Source organism: Rhipicephalus sanguineus, chromosome 9, assembly GCF_013339695.2.
Source record: "Rhipicephalus sanguineus isolate Rsan-2018 chromosome 9, BIME_Rsan_1.4, whole genome shotgun sequence".
NCBI classification, from domain to species: domain Eukaryota; kingdom Metazoa; phylum Arthropoda; class Arachnida; order Ixodida; family Ixodidae; genus Rhipicephalus; species Rhipicephalus sanguineus.
In genome coordinates this window covers 148,116,913-148,137,868 of record NC_051184.2, presented here as the reverse complement: position 1 = coordinate 148,137,868, position 20,956 = coordinate 148,116,913, and the positions used below count along the sequence as shown (strand labels likewise).

At 48.3% G+C, this 20,956-nt stretch overlaps 1 protein-coding gene across 1 annotated transcript in view; it reads right to left on the bottom strand.

Annotated features, from left to right (window-relative positions):
* The window catches only part of LOC119403999 (adapter molecule Crk), a 112,593-nt gene that overhangs the window by 40,143 nt on the left and 51,494 nt on the right, over positions 1-20,956 (bottom strand). The window contains exons 6-7 of the mRNA XM_037670629.2: positions 20,628-20,774; positions 8,395-8,472 (exon numbers count right to left, since the gene is read on the bottom strand). Coding sequence (XP_037526557.1) covers positions 8,395-8,472; positions 20,628-20,774 — 225 coding nt within the window. The remainder of the gene's footprint in view (positions 1-8,394; positions 8,473-20,627; positions 20,775-20,956) is intronic.

Below are 20,956 nucleotides of genomic sequence, written 5' to 3'. Positions count from 1 at the left end.
CATATAGGCCTGCGTTAGTTGTATGCAACAAAGTAGCGCTGCCTTCGCTTGGCGTAGGCAGCCTTGACACAGGCGCAGGCAACCTTGGGCGCAGGCGCACACAACACTGTACAAATACCGAGAAGGTGTATAAAGCCACATCATCCCATTGTAACGGCTTGCTATTTTCAAAAATGGTTGGAAAGCTCAAAATAAAGGTGGTTAAGCATAGCTACAGTAACTCCTGCAAAAGCAGAACAACGACAGCTTTCACAAGGGCTAGTGGCATCGCCATCAATTCTCAGCGTTGCTGGAGCAAGCCTTCATGCGTGTTTGGAGCCTTTCAGAACGAAAAATACTGCTCATAAAATAACTACGTGCTTTTAGGATAAACCACTGCAGCTACAAATGCTACGAAGGGTAAGCTTCCTGTCGCGCCGTAAAAAACTGGGTCGAGAAAAATCAGTTGTCGGTCCGTTTAACGCTGTTATGAAACAAGACATGACAATACCATTCTTAGCAATTCTGGAATGATTAGATGCATAATTCAAAATCGGCTTCCCCGCTCTAGGTGAGAACTGCCAGCACACATGCCCTGGTTAAAATTCTAACTTGATATCAAGAAACTGCAATTTGCTGCCTACAGGTACTTCAGACGTAAATGTCAAGCCTTTTCCCCGAGAATTGAAGGCATCAACCACCCTATTCTTGAACCCTTCCTTGTCCTCTTGTCTGCCCAATATCAAATAGTCATCAACATACCTGTATCTTGTGTGTTATACCTTCTAAATCATTTTTGAGCTCTCTGTCAATACTTCCCAGAAAAATCCTCAGTAGCATTTTTCTGGGAAGTATTGGGAAGTATTGACTTCTAACCCTAACATGCGCAAGCACAGCGCCACTGCTTGCTCGACGGCCGTTGCGGCCTATCCGCGAAACGCACGTGCACCATGAGGCGCAAACAACTTTACAGGGGGTGATAGCACCCCCACAAGTCCCAATGTGACGAGGCACACAAGTGATGAGTCGGAAAGTGCAGAGCCACCATTTTTCGAAAATGTAGTTCGTAACAGGGCCAGAGAGGTACTTCAAGGCCCACCTTTGAAACTTGCTTTACAGAATGTTGCTCTGCCTCCAATCCCCCCAAGGATGTCCACCCTTTGGTACTGCTCATATTTCATACCAGGTCTTCACAACGTCTCCCAGGTAGAACTGCATGTTCATTACACTATAACAATCGTGTTGCTGAAAATTCCACACATATTGCTAAAGGTCAAGCCAGGCCTGAGCACTCATTGATGAAGATCTATCATAGACTGCTGGCTTTATAGACTTTATGCAAAATCTGCTGCCATCTAGCGGCCACTGTGCACATTTCCACCATGTTGAAGGCACACACACCACGTTGTGTGTGCTCCGCATGTGCACACACGAAGCGTACGTATCGGCGTGTGGCGGCTGATAGGAACGGCAATGCCGACATATTTTCGTGTGCTGTGTTGCTCAGATTGAGGAAATTGGGGTGCTGAAAAAAGGTTTACAGGAAACTGACCTCCATGTTATTAGATTTCCTCGCAGCCAACAAGACGCAGCAGATCGTTCCACCGCTCCGGCTATTGGTTCGACTAACGCTGTGTTTACGTCCACCGTTCATAATAGATGTGGCATGTGGCAGCATCAGCACTCATCAGAGCACTCTTTCGTGCATGCTGGAACCAGACAGTTTTCGCACTGTGTGCTTGCAGGCACAGACAAACCGGCTTCGTGTACGAGCTTCATAGCTGCATCGTGGCTACTCGCGCATGCTTGTGCTGCTGTTGACACCGTCACTTTGTGTATTACACTGCGATAACATTTACATGTTAGACAAGTAGCTCAAGTGCGTCATCTATTCCCAGCAAACGGACCGATTGTGCTGGAGTGTATTGTTTGTAGTTTGTTTTCGACTGTGGAGTATACAAGGTAGCATTTGGTGGGATGCTTTGCGCGCATGTATTGCTTCACTATGCGTATTTTTCAAGTATTTCATGTGCTATCACTGCCAAATTTAGAGGGGATGGCCTGACTGCCCCCCTTGCTTTTTTTTTATTATTTATACTGAAGAAAATGACCTATCAGGTTCTCCCACAAGCTGATCCCCCTTCGTGAAAATCCTATATCTAACCCTATGTGCTATGAAATGTTAACAGCAGATGCTTGTGAGTGGCACTTTTCGTATGAAACCGAAAAAGTGCTCTCCCGACAAATGCACTACCGTTGGTTATGCGCTGAGGTGGTTTCACAAGCGTTCAGTTGGCGACACAAAACTACCTTGCAGAGAAATGGGTTGAAATTGTAAGGCACCAGTAGGCCCCCAAAGCGACAATGTGAACACAAGTATTCCCCGTGCATCGTGTTATTTACAAGCAGATGTCGGAAGGATATTCAATAAAATACCAGCTAACTGGCACCTACTTCTTGGAGCAACTACAGTCAAACCCCGCTACAACGAAATTGACGGTGCTCGGAAAAATGTTCGTTGAAGCAAACATTTCGTTGTAGTGAAATCGAAAAAAATATGGCTGACCTGAGCTAGTAGAACAGCGAAACTTTTATTTCCAATATTCAAAAAGTGTCTGCTGCTTCCTTTGCGTCCCCAGCAGCGTTACGACGCGATTCTCATATATGCATAGCGACGTCACGTTGAAAAACACGCAGAAACAACGGCTTCCGCGAACGAATCAAACAAGCACGGGCGCGCAACACGAACTGCACAGTTGCACCAACACGCTAACACTGGCTATCCGCCGACAACGGCGTCATGCAGGCGTGCTATCGTGGAGCGATGACTTACGCCTTATTCTATGCTATTCTTATCCACCACTCGCGGCTGGCTGATCCCGTTGATAACGCGGACGAATTGTTGCTCCGACCACCGGTCGCACTGGCCAAGCGCGAAAAGCACGAAAAGCATTGGCATTGGAAAAGGCACCATACCGCGACTGCACCCCACGGTTGCTCGCGTCGATAACTCCATAACGCGGTTGTGGCGGATGTACCGTCGCTCTGACCACTAGCGAAGCGCGAAAAGCGCGAAAAGTATTGGAAAGGCATCGGAAAAGCTATCGTTTCGCGATTGCACCCCAGTACAACTGAGCTTTGGCTTCGGATTGTCTGCGACTCAGAAGCAACTCAAGCCAGTTGCGAAAGCAGGGCAGTCCGATCGCCGTCGCTATCAAGCAATGGCGGCCCCCATGCTCAGTCAACAGCGGCGGTTTCTGGTGGTTCCAACACGCGATTCAGTCATTGAATTCGTATTTTTATGTCCTAAAATGCATCAAAATGACCGAGATTGTGTTTATTGCACGGTAATTAAATTTTTGAGCCCGAATGGCATCGTCAAATTTCGTTGAAGCGGAACGGCAGCAGAAAAAGTGTTCGTTGTGGCGAGCATATTTATGCATTGACTCCTATGGACTGTTGACGGGGAACCGAGAATTTTTCGTTGTACCGGAAATTTCGTTGAAGCGGAATTCGTTGTAGCGGAGTTCGACTGTAACACTTTTACTTTTCATGTCCACTTTTCAAGTGCATGAGAGGTGGAAATTCTTTACATTTTAATAATGCGTACGTCAGTGACTACAGCGGCAAAATATGAAAGAGGTCAACATTTTATTTAAAATTAGATGCACAATGCTTTGAAATAGATCAACAGCAGTCTTACCGTCATCGCTGTGCCTAGCCATGTCGCACACTAAAGCCTCCTCCCAACCATCCTACACAACGTGCGTGATATGCAGATAGCTAACAATGCCGTATTTGCTACACTGAAAACAGACAAAATTTATAACCTAGCGCAAATCTTCATTCTCAATGACGACAGGCTTACATGTGACTCGGTGACAAACTTGTACCTTCTTCTCGTTGTGAGGCAGTTCTTTACACGTAATAATTGTCGACATAATAACTAGGAAATGCCGGTAACATGTACAGGCCCTTACACACTCATCCGTCGTTTTTATGCCCCGATTGCCCACTATCAAAGCAGATACAAACAAGAAGTTATAGCAGCGAAAGCAATACGATTCGGACACAAGCCTCCAACATGGCGGCAAATCGGTAGCTTCACCAAACCTCTGGCAGATGGCAGCAATTTTGCATAAGGTCTATGAATTCCCCTGGTGCTTTCAGAGATCGGTCGAGGCCTGTCTGCATTACAATATCCAACAGGCGTTGTTGCCGCTTGCTCTTTTCTTCATGTGACTTGATTATACCTTGAGATACACCATTTCTTCTTAAAGCACCGTTTGTCTCAGTGTAGGCTCTCTCCTCTTTTGCGAGTCTGGCTTCCCGTGGTTCCTCTTCCCTATGCTGCCCAGCACTGTGCGCGATGGCCGGTTTAAGCTCACGGTCACTCATTTCTTCCTTCGAGAACGGGTGATGTGTTGCCGAACAGTCAAAGCTCACGCGAAGAGGTTGACTTTCCACCGCAGCATGCAATGCACACAGCCCTGACATCATCTACACGGGTTGCAGCGACGTCGATGCACTTGGTTGTCCGAAAACCGAAGCTGTTCATGAACATGGCACACAATCCTGCAGTAGACTGTGCCAAAATTTGTAAAGAGACCGAGAATCATAAAACTAATGCGGTCGCCATCCCTGTTCATTCCAGTTCTTCTTCCTCCAAGAACTGTACTTTTCTTTTCCATCTTTTCCCTTACATAAAATATTCGCACACCCCTAGTAAATATGTCGCTGCAAATAATGTATGTGCTGCTGTTTTCCAACATCAATTAAAAAATAGCAAGGCATTTTTTCCTCACTGGTTCTTGATTTTGTAGACTTCTGAGTAGATTTCGCCCACGTAGTACCGTATAATGCGGAATATAGGTCGAGGCGGAATATAGGTCGACCCCCTTACCATGACCGGCAAAAAAAAAAAAAACACGGAACTGTTGACTGAAGCACTTTATTCAGTCCTCCGAACTGTCGGAGCTCTCCTCCGAGGACGACTGCCTCTCGCTAGCCGCCTCCCACAGCATGTCGTCCTCGGTGCCGTCGAGAGCGTTGCTTATGCAGCACTTCTTGAATGCGCGCACCACCATTTCCTCAGGCAGAGACCTCCATGCCTCGGAGACCCAACCGGAAACTGTCGCGAGAGGTGGCCTGCGCAGCCGGCCTGTCGGGGTCCGCGGGTTGTCGCCAGCCATCCATTCACTGTACAACGCACGCACACGGTCCTTAAAGGGCTTGTTGAGGACGACGTCCAGCGGTTGCAGCGTTGACGTCATCCCTCCCGGAATGACGACGAGTTCAGTCTTCCCGTCGCGAAGTGCCTCCTTCACCGATGCCGTCAAATGCCCGCGAAATGCATCCAACACGAGCATGTTCCGGTGCTGCAGGAGGGCTCCGGGCCGCCGGTTCCACACTGTGCGGATCCACTCGCGCATTAGGGCCTCGTCCATGTACCCCTTCTCGTTCACGCGGACGACGACATCCCGCGGGAAGGCCTCCTTCGGCAGCGTCTTCCGCTTAAAGATGATGAACGGGGGCAACTTTCTGCCGTCGGCCGTGCAGAAAAGCATCACGGTGAAGCGCGAATGCTCGCTTCCGGTCGACAGCAGCTTCACCTCCTTTGCCCCGCGTTCACAGACGGTTGTGGACGACGGCATGTCGAACCACACCGGCGTTTCGTCGGCGTTGCCGATCTGGCCTAACATATAGCCATGCTGCCGCCGGAGGCTATTCACGTAGAGTTGAAACTCTATCAACTTGTCCTCGTACTCCTCCGGCAGCTTCTGGCAGATTGACGTGCGCCGTCGAAGGGCAAACCCTTTGCGTCGCATGAAGCGGCGGACCCAATAAATGGACCCCTTGAAGTCTTCTCTCGACAGACCGGCTTCACGGGCGAGCTCGACGGCTTTTGTGCGAATGAGCTCCGCACTCACTGGCAGGGACCTGGCACGGTACTCGCGGACGAAATCCGCCACTTTGTCCTCGAGTTCCGGGTGCACAGCTCGGCGACCGCGAAACGACGTCTTCCGCGCGTTACACACCGACAGTTTGAATTTCTGGTTGCGCCAGTACCTGACGCTTTTCTCAGATACTCCAAACTGCCGCTGCGCCGACATGTTGCCATTCGCTTCCGCGAATTCAATTACTTTTCTTTTAAACGCGGCGGTGAACTGGCGCCGCGTCCCGGTATTCATAGCTGGCCGCAGAGGAAGGTCGCCACTCGCTAGGAACACCAGACGAACAAGAAAAGAAAAATGGCGTCGGGCGTCGGCTCATCGGGGGAGAGTATTTCGGCCGCGCGTTAAAAAAGTCACGTGGTACACAGAGCTGCTCCGCGCGCGGCGGTCGCGGTTGCCTAGACGACGAAGACGCGGCCGCGGCGGCACTCCGACCGTCGTTGGGTTCTGCGGCAGTGCCATGTTTCCTTTGGTATTACAAAGTATTCAGTGGGCATTGCGATGAAGCAGTGACTGCATGAGCTGCACGTCACAGTGCACAAATGCAACATTCAAGGGTAAAATTTAGCACAGCTTCACTGACTTGGCGTCGCGAAGACTGATGAAACTGCGGAGCTGGTGCCTTTTCCTTGGCTTTGGGGTGCGTTTTTTACTAAGTACTATTTTAGCTGTCGATACAGCGATGATAATATGACGCCGCTAAACGGTCCGTGAGCTCCTGCTTTGGCCACTCGCAAGTCAGGATCGGATTCCCTTCGTTGCTGGGCGGCCGACGTCTCGCTTCCCGACGAGTTTTGTCGTGCAGTTGCGGCGACACGCCTCTCTCACTCGAAACTCGGGGTCGGCCCGTCATCGTTGGGCCCATATGCTCTAGCGAATTCCCATCATATTTCCCGCCGCGCCGCTTCTTCTCCCGAAGACAGAACCTTGTTCGTACTCGCCATACTCGTCGCCGAACGTCGTAATGCTCTGCGCCGACAGTGCACGCTTTTGTACTGCTTTGTTCACTCAGAATTTATACTTGCAGCAACAACGAAATGAAACAATGTTAGTGCTGTAAATCAAGGTGTGCGGCCTAGAGGTAGGGGGAACTCTTGTAAGCTCAGTGCGAGCAGTCCGGCCGCATTAGAATTAACACCACAATTAAAGCACGATATGCAACACGTACGAACTGACGGTCGGATGTCAACAAGCATGCACGCTAGCAATAAACAAACATAATGATGTGCGTCTATCCTGGCCTCTCCTAACTCCATCGCACAGTAGTCAGGGAACACCAAGCCCAGCTTTTTACTCTGCCGAAATAACATAACACTACCGCAGAAGGGGAGCGCATACTATCGATACGACGGCCGGAGCCACCGCGTCTACGCGTCTCCCCTGTCTCGCTCGCCTGGCAACGGCCAGACCCCCGCCAGAGGGCCGCACCGGCCGCACTTTTTTAACGCGCGGCCGAAATACTCTCCCGCTCATCGGCTCATGGAGGCGATGTCGATGCTGATGCCCAAGAAGCATGCGACGCTCCCTGTTGCCAGACGATCACTCGGTTTGTGCCAAGGGCCGGTATATAGGTCGAGGGGCGACTTTTTAGTGACATTTTTTGGAAAAAATCTCGACCTATATTCCGCACTATACGGTACGTGTTGAGGTTGGAATATGATTGAGCATTATGGGATCGTGGGGTAATCTGTGCATATGCTGGCAAAAAATAAACTAAACATCAGTTACAACAGGAAGCACACTCTCTTACATGCTGTTTGTCTCTGGTCATAGTTAAAAGAGAAACAATTAAAAAGTGCTTTTCCCTGAAGCCAAGTGCAATGAGAGCAAAGTTCCTCTCGAATGAGACCAATGTGGTGGTTGCTTGCCTTTCCAGCAGTAGCAGACCTAGACCGATGCTAACATTACCACAGTGCCACTGCCTGGTTGGCGATCACGGCGAGCCTCTCCGTGCCACTGGAAGGCTGTGTTCTTTGCCAACTGAAGCTTATCTAAAAACGTTGGCTTCTTGAGCACCTGAGCTGCCTGAGCTCGATGAAAGCAGCAGCGATTCCGAAGAGGAAGCCCCAGGATCACTGCCGCCGAGCTCGCTGAACTGTTTCAGAGCGCTTCTGAAGATGAAGACTTTGACGGCTTCGAATAATAAAATGTCTTTCCTGCAGTGATGTTTCAGTGGGTGTGCAATATTTTTCTCGCAAGTCTGGTGCTTTACAAGTTTACTTACAGACTAGCACTCGGAAGCTTAATTACGGCATTTCACTATGTTCGCCCAACCGCACGTTATGAAGCTTCCTTGCCGGAAGTGCATCTTATACACAGGCACGTCTTAATATATTAATTTTTACTTGGAAGCATGCGAAAAGTGGGAGATGCATCTCATACACTGGAAAATACGGTATTTGCACAGTGCTTCTTTTGCAATCTAGAAGTGGGCTACTGGCACATAAGAGCGTGCACTGACCTCCAACTTGAGAGCTGTCTTGTCGTAGGCATTTGGAACACGAGCTTGTTTCACCCTGGCCCTGGCAGGCAGCTTCCTCTGCAATTGGGACACACGATTAACTTCACTGTGGCGTCATGCATGTTTTGCTCGAAAGCAGGAGTTTTACACTCCTCAACCACAATGAGGCTGCATGTCAAAACCCACAAGGCTTTGTATTTCGCCCCCACTGAGATGTGGCCATCACAGCTGGGACTGATCCCAACCACCTCAACAAGCTTTTGAGGTTCTATTATGCACTGCATGATAACCAGTGAGCACTGATGAACTGAACCAGGGTTCATACATGTCAAATGCCCTCACCAGAGAAACAAAAAATAATACAGTAGAACCCCGCTGATACGTTTTTGAAGGGACCGTAGGAAATAAACGTAAGAGACGGGAAATGCAAGAGCCGAAAAACAGGAAAAACGACAAAATATTTACTGGTATTTTATTTCAATGCTTACGCGTGAAAAAACTGTGCAACACTGCCTGGTGCTTTTACTCATGTCCGAGCAGCACAAAATGTTTTTCGAGCAGCTGCAGTCTCACATCCTTTTCATAAATCTAGTGCCACCACAGCCGACACCTGACAAGCAATTGCTTATGGCGATACCTTCGCGAGATTGTCGCCGGTTGTGTCGGCGTCGCCGAACGATACTGTAGGACCATTGGCATAGTGTCGGACCACCGTGGCTTGTAGTAAATGGTTGAACGCCTTGCGAAAGTAGAAGTACCCCCGAAAGCGGCTCCACAAACTCTTAACTGGTGCACACATTGGTGCACTCAGCCACGGTCTAGTCGACGGATAGGACGGCGTCATCCACAGAAATGTAGTCAACGTATGTGATTTTTTTTTTAGCACCAACAGCTGTAGGCTTGAAAGAACTAAGCACACGCAAGCACGACCACGTGAACTCAAACCAGCTCGAACAACTCCGACAAATAAACGCCAACGCGATGGCAGAAGTAAATGCTTATCTCAAAGGCCTTGATTCGCAGGTAATTATGTCATAGACACCAACTTTGCAATACAAATCTCAAAGGCTATGCTTTTGTCATAAGTAAATGCCAATCTCGACGGCCTTGCTTTCGTTAGCACTTACGTCATAGACGCCATCTTTGCAATACGGTTTAGAATAACAGAGAGCTGAGCTAGTTGGTACGTATTCATTCTAAAAAGACAGGGCATGCAAACACGGACACAAGAAAGAAGTCACGAAAACTTGTCTGCGCATGCCCATGCAACAGGCGAACCTATCAATCTGGCACGCGTGGGGGTCTATGTGGAAGATAACTGTTAAGTCATTCGATTTCATCTTTATGCAAGTTAATCGACAGTTGGCTCACGCATGCGCTACCACTATTCTCGATATGCCATGCTTCAATCATCAGGCGCGTTTCTTCATTTCTGTGGCGGTACAACACTGCGCATTCATCGAATTTTGGCGTGCACTTACAATCTCGACAATGTAAAGATAGATTAGAAGGTGAGCCACCGGTTAGCGATCTCTTACGTTCCAACAATCTCTGGTTGATGCATCGGCCCGTCTGTCCTACGTAGAAGCGGCCGCAGCTGAAAGGGATCTTATACACCACACTTGTACGGCAATCAGTGATTTTGTTGGTGTGTTTTACGAAACAAATATCGGTCCGCTTCTTGTCTTTTACTCCCTCATTCTTCCTCTGCACAGCGGCACAAATCTTACCTAGCTTATTGGCAGCCGTGAAAACAACATTAACGCCGTATCCAGTTCCTACTTTCTTTAGCCTGTGAGATACGCGATGAATGTACGGTATACCTACGACGCCTTTCTTCCTATCGCTTTCTGCAACCATGCTTGGTCTTAACACAATGGACTTCTTTAAACGTTCAGCGACAGTGGCCACTGCATCACGAGGATACCCTACATCTAAAAGACGCGTAACTTGTGCGTTAAAGCTATCACGTTTTTGTGCTCACACGACTTGGTGAGGGCAAGACATGGTGATGCAGTTTTTTACAATCTTCGAGTGCTTCGACGAAAAATTTTCGAAGATCTAGGAGAATACTGCCAGCACACGTGGTTCTTTTGGAACGTTAAGGAAATGTCTAGAAATTGTATTCCATTATTCTGAGGCACCTCTTAGTAAAGTTCAGCGCTCCTCCATGTAATTCAAATTTTTCACTCACTGAAGTTACCACCGTTTCAAAGTCCTCACCACTACAAAAAATTATGTAATGAGTGATAGCTTTAACGCACAGGTTACGCGTCTTTTAGATGTAGGGTATCCTCGTGATGCAGTGGCCACGGTCGCTGAACGTTTAAAGAAGTCCATTATGTTAAGTCCGACCATGGTTGCAGAAAGCGATAGGAAGAAACGTGTCGTAGGTATACCGTACACTCATTGCGTATCTCACAGGCTAAAGAAAGTAGGAAGTAGATACGGCGTTAATGTTGTTTTCACGGCTGCAAATAAGCTAGGTAAGATTTGTGCCGCTGTGCAGAGGAAGAATGAGGGAGTAAAAGACAAGAAGCGGACCGATATTTGTTTCGTAAAACACACCAACAAATTCACTGATTGCCGTACGAGTGTGGTGTATAAGGTCCCTTTCAGCTGCGGCCGCTTCTACGTAGGACAAACGGGCCGATGCATTAACCAGTGATTGTTGGAACATAAGAGATTGCTAACAGGAGGCTCACCTTCTAACCTATCTTTACATTGTCGAGAATGTAAGTGCACGCCAAAATTCGATGAATGCGCAGTGCTGTACCGTCATAGAAATGAAGAAACGCGCCTGATGATTGAAGCATGGCATATCGAGAATAGTGGTAGCGCATGCGTGAGCCAACCGTTGATTAACTTGCATAAAGATGAAATCGAATGCCTTAACAGTTATCTTCCACGTAGACCGCCACGCGTGCCGGATTGATAGGTTCACCCATAGAGTTTCCTACAATACTTACTAGAGGGAACTCTGGCGCTAGTGTCTATGGGAGCTGCAATGCATCGCGCTTCAGCCAGCATGGGAATCATGGGTAGTACACGGATTTGTCTAAACTTCGTTCTTTCGGCTCCGTTTGGCTCCGCGTCGCCTGCATCCGCTTTGTCGCAAAACAAAGTTCAGCAAAAATCAACAGTTTCACTTCACCACTTTAACTTCTTTAGGCTCACGGATTCAAATCTGGTCACGAAGTTCACAATGATCCATTCTTTTATCCGAAAGAAAACCAATACATAGAAATAAACAAAGCCACAAGTGCGTTCGAAGCCCACAAGCACGAAGACTAGGCAAATCCGTGTACTACCCATCATTCCCATGGTGGCCGAACGATCGCAGCGCCAGAGTTCCCTCTAGGTCATTTTAGGAAACTCTATGGGTTCACCTGTTGCATGGGCATGCGCAGATAAGTTTTCGTGCCTTCTTTCTTTCAGCCGTTGTGCGTCTCTTCAGTTGTTAGTCGGCGTTTGTGGTGTCCTGACTTCTTTCTTGTGTCTGTGTTTGCACGCCCTGTCTTTTTAGAATGAATACTTACCAACTAGCTCAGCTCTCTGTTATTCTAAGTATTCTTCCGCTAGGTTGATGATTGCTTTTGCATCATAAAGAGAAACTTTCCCTGGCTGCATTCACCGACCACTTGAATAGCATCGAGGAAGCTATAAAATTCACCGTGGAAGAGGAGAGCTCTGGACGTCCACCTATTCTTGACGTAGTGGTACAACGGGACCGACAACGTCTGTCGTTCAAAATTCACAGAAAGGACCACATAGTGGGTGGTATCTTCATTTCGCGTCAGTCAATCCTGTTAGCCACAAATGGTCTGTGGCTTTTTCTTTATTTAAAAGGGCCCAAAGAATCTGCAGCAAGCCAGAAGACTTGGACTCCGACTTAGCGTGCATCCAACGCGAACTCGGCGCGTGCAAGTACCCCAGAAGTTCTACTGCTTCGTCCGCGAAACGAGCCCTGCACCCGACTGAGCCACGTGATTCCCTCAGCCAGCGACGCACCTCCATTCCGTACGTTCCCGGCATCAGCGTAGCGTTGGCACGCGTCCTGCGTGGATATACAGTAAAAGCTCGTTAATTCGATACCCGCTAATTCGGAAATTTGGATAATTCGGACGGCTCTATTGGTTCCGGCCAAAGTGCATATTAATCTATGAGACCAAACCTTCGTTAATTCATCAGAATTTGGCTCCGAACCGCTTAATTCGGACAAATGCTGACGGCTGCCGCTACACAAAAGTGCGGTAAAGCATCGCTGGCACCACTGGAATGAAACCGAAACCTGAGTGGCATCGCCATTGTCATCAACTAGTGGGGGCGATCGCAGCGTCACTGAACGTCGGCGTCTTCTTTCTTCGCTGCACCGCGCCTCCGACGCAATTTTCCCTTGTGCTGTCGTGTTGGCACCGTCTCTTATTGCGCAGTTCTTTTTTTTCCGTTGTGACCGTGTTTGCATGTCACCACCATCGTGCGCTAGTGATGGCAGCGCCGGAAAAGCGGCAGAAGTACGAAGCGAAGAACTTGGCGACTAAAGTGGAAATTTTGGAAGCTCTGAGGAACGGCGAATCGAGACAGCACGTTATGACCAACCGACGACTGGTCTCCTGACCGATCAAGAAATTATTAATGATGTCACGAGCGCCCAAGAAGACCACGATTTTGACGAAGAGTCATGCGAGGAGATGCAGCCGCGACCTCATCGCACCTCATGGGAAGTCTCGGAGGCGCTTTTGATATTAGAGGACGTTAGCCTGAGCAGTTCCGACAGTTTGCGTGCTGTTGGCCATTTGGAAGAGTTAAGAAAAATTGTAATGTCAGACGGAATCTGCAAGAAAACGCAGACAACCATTACAAAATACTTCAGCAAATAAAGGTATGGTTCTCCAACTTGATTTTAATGTTGTTTTTCCTGTTCATTCGTTAATTTGGCATTCGGTTAACTCGGACATTTTTTCCGGTCCCGTGAAATCCGAATTAACAAGCTTTTACTGTAATGTGCAAGTCGCCCATATTCCGAGCCACAAGCTACGTCACGAGCTTGTCAGCGTCAAGGACAAACTAAAAAAGGAAAAGTTCCCTGGCGTTTTGTATAAGATTCCTTGCGCTGATTGCAATTATGTCTAGGTGGGTGACAGCGGAAATTTCGAGCGACGTCTAAAGGAGCACATGAATGACGTGAAAAAGAAAAAAAGTCATTTCCAGCGCCCTCGCAGAGCACGCAGAAAAAACGCACCACGGCTTTGACTGGGACCAAGCTTCAGTTATCGCCCGGGAAAAGAACTGGATGAAACGGCAATACAGTCGATCCCGGATATATCGAACTCGAAGGGTACCGCGAAATAGTTCGATATATCGATAATTCGAAATACGAAATATGCGTATGTAAGGCTTTAATTAAAGCAGTGCAGGCCTCGACACAGTTTTCTGAATTCGTAAAAAGCGCGAACATGACGATTCGCTCATATATGCTAAAGAACAAGGCGAGAACTTCTTTTGCAAGTTAGCGCACTTTATTTCGCATGAAAAAATCCGTCAATTTGTCTTGCTTCTTGCGCGCTGTGAATTCATCAACTCATCGTAAATATTATTGAAGCTTTCCAAATAAGTAAATTCAGCACCTTCCGCCACAACAGCGGTGGTCGACGCTGAACGCTGATGCGAGCTCTGTAGCGCGGTAAAGGGTTTAGCAACGGCGGCTGGCATCTTCAAATCGCACGGGTCCATTTCCGCAGCACCGGCAACGTCAGCTATGATCTCGGCATCGATGCAGTAAGAAACAGCTACGTCGTTATCTGCACCGATGAAGTCGCTCGCTGTGCTCTCGTCCGATACGGCGCCCAGAAACGCTGTCGCAAAATTCACTGACGCACCGTACGCCGCAGTTGGCGGTCATGACGCGCCCGAAGTCGTCACCTGGCACCAAGGCCCGTAAGGAAACAGTACGCGACGGTGCTTTACTTGACGTCGTTCCAAGCACCGGTCATCATTTTTATCGCTACGAGCGGGACTCCCGAATGACGATTTATCAGGAACAAAGCGCGAAGTACACATTCGGCAAGAGACAACGCTGCAAGAAGAAACATTTCACCAGCGTCGACATGTTGGCGATACCGATGGCACTTGTGGCTTTGCAGACGGCAGCCGCTACTTTGGCGAGAAATGCGAAAAAAAGCGTAGCCTCTGAGATTGGCATTTTAAAACCGAAAACACTAAGCACGAGGTTGCAGATCTCGAAGGCCATGCTTTGCGGGCCCGCATGCCGTCGTGTGCAAAGAGACAAGGAAGGGAATGCAAACGTTACAACAAGGCTGCCAAGTCACTTCGAATTCTCATTTTGGTGCCCTCGGCAATCAGCCTCTTTGAAAAACACTAGCCCATGCGTTAAAACCTGTGGACCGCGCGTCAAATATACCGGTGAACTGACAAGCGCTGCACAACGAACTAGAGCAGCGCAATTTCGTCACCTGCGCGCGACGAGGGATTGGAACTTACTAGAACGCGGCCGAAAAATGATCAATAGTTGTTAGGAAAAATGCACTTTCTGGGCTTCGGCGCGGGGCAGCGTTCGATATAGCGGATGTTTCGCTGTGCGGGAGTTCGATATACGTGCACACCAACCCCATACTTTGGCATGGGAAATTCAAGGGGATTTCTCAACTGTTCGATATAGCCAATAATTCGATATATCCGAGTTCGATATATCCGGGATCAACTGTATCTGGAATCTTTGACTATCCAAACAACAGGGAACACGCTTAACCGTTACGACGGCAATCAACCGCTTACGTATGCAAGATGCCTCAAGCGATTACAGTCGATCCCGGATATATCGAACTCGAAGGGGATCGCGAAATAGTTCAATATATTGATAATTCAAAATACGAAATATGCGTATTTAAGGCTTTAATTAAAGCACTGCAGGCCTCGACACAGTTTTCTGAAATGGCAAAAAGCGCGAACAAGACGATTCGCTCACATATGCTAAAAAACAAGGCGAAAACTTCTTTTGCAAGTTAGCGCACTTTATTTCGCATGAAAAAAGTCCGTCAACTTGTCTTGCTTCTTGCGTGCCGTGAATTCATCAAGTCATCGTCAATATTATATAAGCTTTTCAAATAAGCAAATTCAGCACCTTCCGCCACAACAGCGGTGATCGACGCTGAACGCTGATGCGAGCTCTGTAGCGCGGTGAAGGGTTTAGCGGTGGCAGCGGCGGCTGGCATCTTCAAACCGCACGGGTCCATTTCCGCAGCACCGGCAACGTCAGCTATGATCTCGGCATCGATGCATTCAGAAACAGCTTTGTCGTTATCTGCACCGATGAAGTCACTCGCTGTGCTCCCGTCCGATACGGCGCCCGGAAACGCTAGTCGCAAAATTCACTGACGCACCGTACGCCGTAGTCGGCGGTCATGACGCGCCCGAAGTCGTCACCTGGCACCAAGGCCCGTAAGGAAACAGTGCACAACGGTGCCTTACTTGACGTCGTTTCAAGCACCGGTCATCATTTTTATCACTACGAGCGGGAAAATGTTTAGTTCGACTCCCGAATGATCATTTATCAAGAACAAAGTGCGAAGTACACACTGTACAGATTCTGCAAGAGACAACGCTGCACCGCTGCACGATTCTCCACCGTCGACATGTTGGCGATACCGATGGCAATAGTGGCTTTGCAGAAAGCAGCCACTACCGCCGCTACTTTGGCGAGAAATGCGAAAAAAAGCGCAGCCTCTGAGATTAGCGTTTTAAAACCGAAAACACTAAATATACGTCACGAGGTTGCGGATCTCGAAGGCCATGCTTTGCGGGCCCGCATGCCATCGTGCGCGTTGAGACAAGGAAGGGAATGCAAGCATTACAACAAGACTGCGAAGTCACTTCGAATTCTCATTTTGGTGCCCTCGGCAATCAGCCTCCTTGCAAAACACTAGCCCACGCGTTAAAACCTGCGGACCGCGCGTCAAATATACCGGTGAACTGACAAGCGCTGCACAACAAACTAGAGCAATGCAATTTCGTCACTTGCGCGCGACGAGGGATTGGAACTTACAAGAACGCAGCCGAAAAATGATCAATAGTTGTTAGGAAAAATGCATTTTCTGGGCTTCGGCGCCGGGCAGCGTTCGATATATCGGATGTTTCGCTGTGTGGGAGCTCGATATACGTGTGCATCAGCCGTATACTTTTGCATGGGAAATTCAAGGGGATTTCTCAACTGTTCGATATAGCCAATAATTCGATATATCCGAGTTCGATATATCCGGGATCGACTGTATTTTAGCGGATTTAAGCTGGAAGCTTCGGCCTCCCAGCTTAGTGAACAAGGCTTCCGTGTGGAAGCCGAAACGTCATTTTATTATATTTTTGACACCTTCTTGGTCGGCGTCCTGTCTTTTTCTTTCTACAAACACTGCACTGCCGTTTAAGCAGGCAAAGTGTTGTGATGAGTAAAGGAGGGGCACGAGGTGCGTGCCGAACGTGGAAGCGCGGCGACGGTGCGCGAGAAGAAAAGTCACCCGATGGCACGCGCACCAGCCACGTCGACACAGAGGATTGGCCAGATGGGGGCTCGTGGCATGCGACCCGAGCCGGGGGGCACCGGACGGAGAAGATCGAGGAAGGAACAAGCGTCGCACCCGCGACGAAAGCGGCTGGTACTCGGTTCTAGAGGTGGTGGCACACAAGGCCCGGGGAGTGGCCGTCGACCTTGGAAGGCTCCAAGCGAGGCTGCCCGGACACGTCGCCCCTCACTACAGCAGTTCCGGGATCGTCAGCAGCCCTTCTCTTCTCGGCAGGACGGCTGCCGACCACAGTCCAGTCAAGGAGGCGCCCGTCACCTGTGGAGTCCCGAAGCAAGGGACCAAGGCCCAGTTAGGCCTAACCTCGACGGACTGAGGACGGAGAAGGCTACTGGGGACACACGCGACGAGAGCCAGCGGTAGGCTGGACGAAGGCGATCGACGATGAACTCGGAGGACCACTGAGGACGTCGGCGACGGTCTCGACGAGAGATTGACGGATGCAACGGGAACATCGAGTCGTCGCGACGTACTGTAAGAGCTTTCTCGTACCGCGAGGCCCATAGTGGCCAGACTGAGTGGGAACCTTAGCTAAGCCTAGCTAGTTGCAGTTCTAGATATGAACTGAGATTTTTGTCAAATGTAAATAGGTCTTTTGCTGGATTGTTCAGTGTTCTTAACGCTCTTTTCTGTATGTTACCTTTTTGCTCATTATAAACTTTGTTGTTTTTGCCCGTCCTACCACGGTCTCCTGTGCCCGTCTCACTTTCTCCCGATCCATTATTGCCAGCACCCCAGGGATAACACGTGACAAGTATGAACTTTGGCGCAGCTGGCACATGATACAATTGAATGGACGCAGTAAGGCACAGATTGTAGGAAAATGATGCTTATTGTTAAAAAAAAAAGAGTTTACTAAAAAAATGTAAAGTAAAAAAACCCCCCAAATTTCCAAGAAGCCTTTGAGGATTAAGTAACACCTCCAGTAAAAAAAAAAAAATTCCAGGGAAAAAAAAACTAAATTTTGTTCGTACGAAGTGCAATTTTTTATAAGGCTTACTTTTAGAAAAGAAAACAAATTACAAACTATTCACATCAGCTAACTTGTGCACGTGAGCACTGCTATATTTCTATAAAAGCAGCGTGTTGAACCAACAACACACAGTGCAAACATTGACCAAGTCGACATTGATTGCAGAGCCTGTCAAATCGTTGGACAGGCACTGCAAATGCTAGTGTGGACCTGCCAACCTGGCAACCCTGAAATTCGGGATATTTGTAAAGCAGGATTGGGTGCGGGGTGGCAAAAATGAAAACTGTTTCTCCAAGCTGCAGAAACATGCTACTAAGCTCTGAATGATTGCCGATATTTTTTAAAATGTCAGCAATCATACCAGTACTAGGAATTATGTAGCGTGTGCATGCATGAGTAATTAAGGAACAAAATGTACTGTGTCCCATGACAGCTAGTACTAACAATTCCTTCTAAATCTTAGTGCGCTTTTCCGCAAGGCATCGTTGTAGTGCAGCAAAGGTGGCTTAAAAATAAGCATTGTGCACGCGGCAGAATGAGGCCAGGAAATTTCAGAACCACTGTCCTTTTATCTTTTGCAGTGGGACTGGGGTTGTTTATCGGAAGATTTATGGCCATATCCGCACAATTGGGAGCTTTGCTCAAAATTCGGGAGTCTCCTGTGCAAATCGGGAGAGTTGGCAGGCAGGCAAATGGCCTATCTTTCTCATGAATACACCAATGGCATGTTATTAGCATTTTTTAAGCGTAGCTTCCACTTTGATTTTCAAATTTCCATGTACAGCAGCATTGGAACCAGCACAAAAAGAAAGTTTTTGGGCGCCCAACACAAAGCACGCCTACACTTCTTCAGCACGTCTACACTGGATGATGATGCCCAAACTGCAGGTGGCCAACGTGGCCTCCATTTCTCGCTAAAGTTAGCACAACTGCAAAAATTTTGAGGCTGCACGGGCCTTTTCGCACCTTGTGGTGCAATTTCAACGAATTTCACAGTTTCGGCTCTGCTTGGCACCAAAATAAGGAGTTGCATCGAATTGACACAATTGGTGCCGCTGTTGCACCCGTGTTTTTGCGACAGCACAGTACAGGCAGTGCTTACACAGCTCTCATTTTCTCTTCTTATCCTTATACCTGCCGAGAACACGTGTGCTGTCAAAATGTGGCGGCAATTTTTTTTCTGCGAGCAGATGTAGCCTGGAAACCTTAGGTTGCGACATTTTCCCACCTGTATTTTTCATTGTGAGTAGTTCTAGATATTCCAAGCCCCAGCGTAAAATCTTTTGAGGGAACTTGTCGAACTGAGACTGTGGTGGCCAGCAGTTTGGACTTGGGCTGTGTTTGCGAGGGTTCACATTATCGAGTCTTTACGCAGCCACCTTGTCCCCAGAGCAGTTTCTGTGAGCTCAGTCATTTTTGCTGACCACCTGATTCGGTGCTCGAAGTGCCACGAGACAAAGAAGCAGGAAACAAGAGGCCAGAAAGGCCACAACAGCTCAGAATAAATATTTGAGAGGCTGTGTTCTTGCTACGCTACAAACAGTGGAGGAACATTCATTAGAGCTTAAAGCATGGACCTTGGCACAGGCAAAACTGATTTGGAGCAATGATAACTTCTGGCACAGTGTGCATCTATATGCCGCAATGGCTTCAACAGGGAGCCAACAAATTTTGCAGAGCTGGTTTAGGTGTATCAATTGGCTATTTGGGATGAAAATTTGCAGGACTAGTTTTATTATCCTTTATTAGTAAGAATTTGCTGTACACAACTAGCATTATCATGCCATGTTTACCATCCCAATTTGGTAACAGGTATTTGCAAGTTAGCCACACTTGGAGCGAGGAGGAGGAAAAGGTAGCGAAACCAACATCTGTGGCATGCATGACTAAGCCAGGGCCTCTCTCACTCGTTGGAGCACGTGAAAGCTGATCAAGTAACAACCTTGGGCATGCCCCACTAATATCAAGTTAGTATCCTCTTCCTAAAGTCCACAACACAGTCGCCTTCCTCGAGCAAGTGCGCTGCACGAGACACACGCAGCTGCACCCCAAGGCAGCAGCCAGGGAGGCTCCACCACAGACTTGAGTGGTGCAAGCTGGACACAATTGCGCTTGCCATTTGGAAGCAGGGAAATGCAAAGAATTGCATTCACTGAGGAGTATCACCTTCAATCTTCTCAATTTTGAAGAAAATAGTTCCTTTCGGGTCTTCTAAAGGCTCAAGAAGAGCACCTGCGCATGCTCACTAATGTAATCGTATGGCAATGCTTGTATATTTAATGAGTGACTGCGTCTTCTCTGAAATTGGTGTTTTATTATTGTTGTTATTAATGACAGCACTGTTATGTTGTACCTAATAGGTATAGTCAGGGGCGCAGGCAGAATTTTTTTTCGGGGGCACCCCTCCTTGATCTAAGGCCAGGCAGGCAGTGTGGTCGAGTGTCATTTTGGGCTCTGTACGCCATAGCAAAAAGAAACATTTTGGGGGGGCACGGGCCCGGTGTGCCACCCCCTGGATATGCCACTGGGTATAGTTTAACAGTTTACGTTTTCATTCACTCCTACTTCATTGTGTGTCCCCTTTAACCCTAAGCAGTAACCAGAGTTCGTAACGTATGCTAAGTAAGTAAATATTCGAGTTCTGCACAAACTACTGCAGAGTGACTTGCCTGCACATTGGATGGGGTGTTGTACTTGATGGGGTCACCAGCAGGTGCATTCCGGGCGGCTGGCGGTGCCACGGGTGGTGATCCCAACTGGGGTGATGCAGGTCCGTTCCATCCGTGGCCATCGTTGGGCAGTTGGGCATCATCGATCTGGGGAACAACACTGCCATTAAGACTGCGTACAACCTCAGGGTTCCCACAACCAAACATTACACAGCCCCATAACGACTTACTTAACCCATTAGCTTTCGCTCATGGGGCATCGTTACCCTCCCTATATTCACCACACCGTTTCTCGAGCTTGTTGGCAGCACGGGGCACCCTAAAATCCA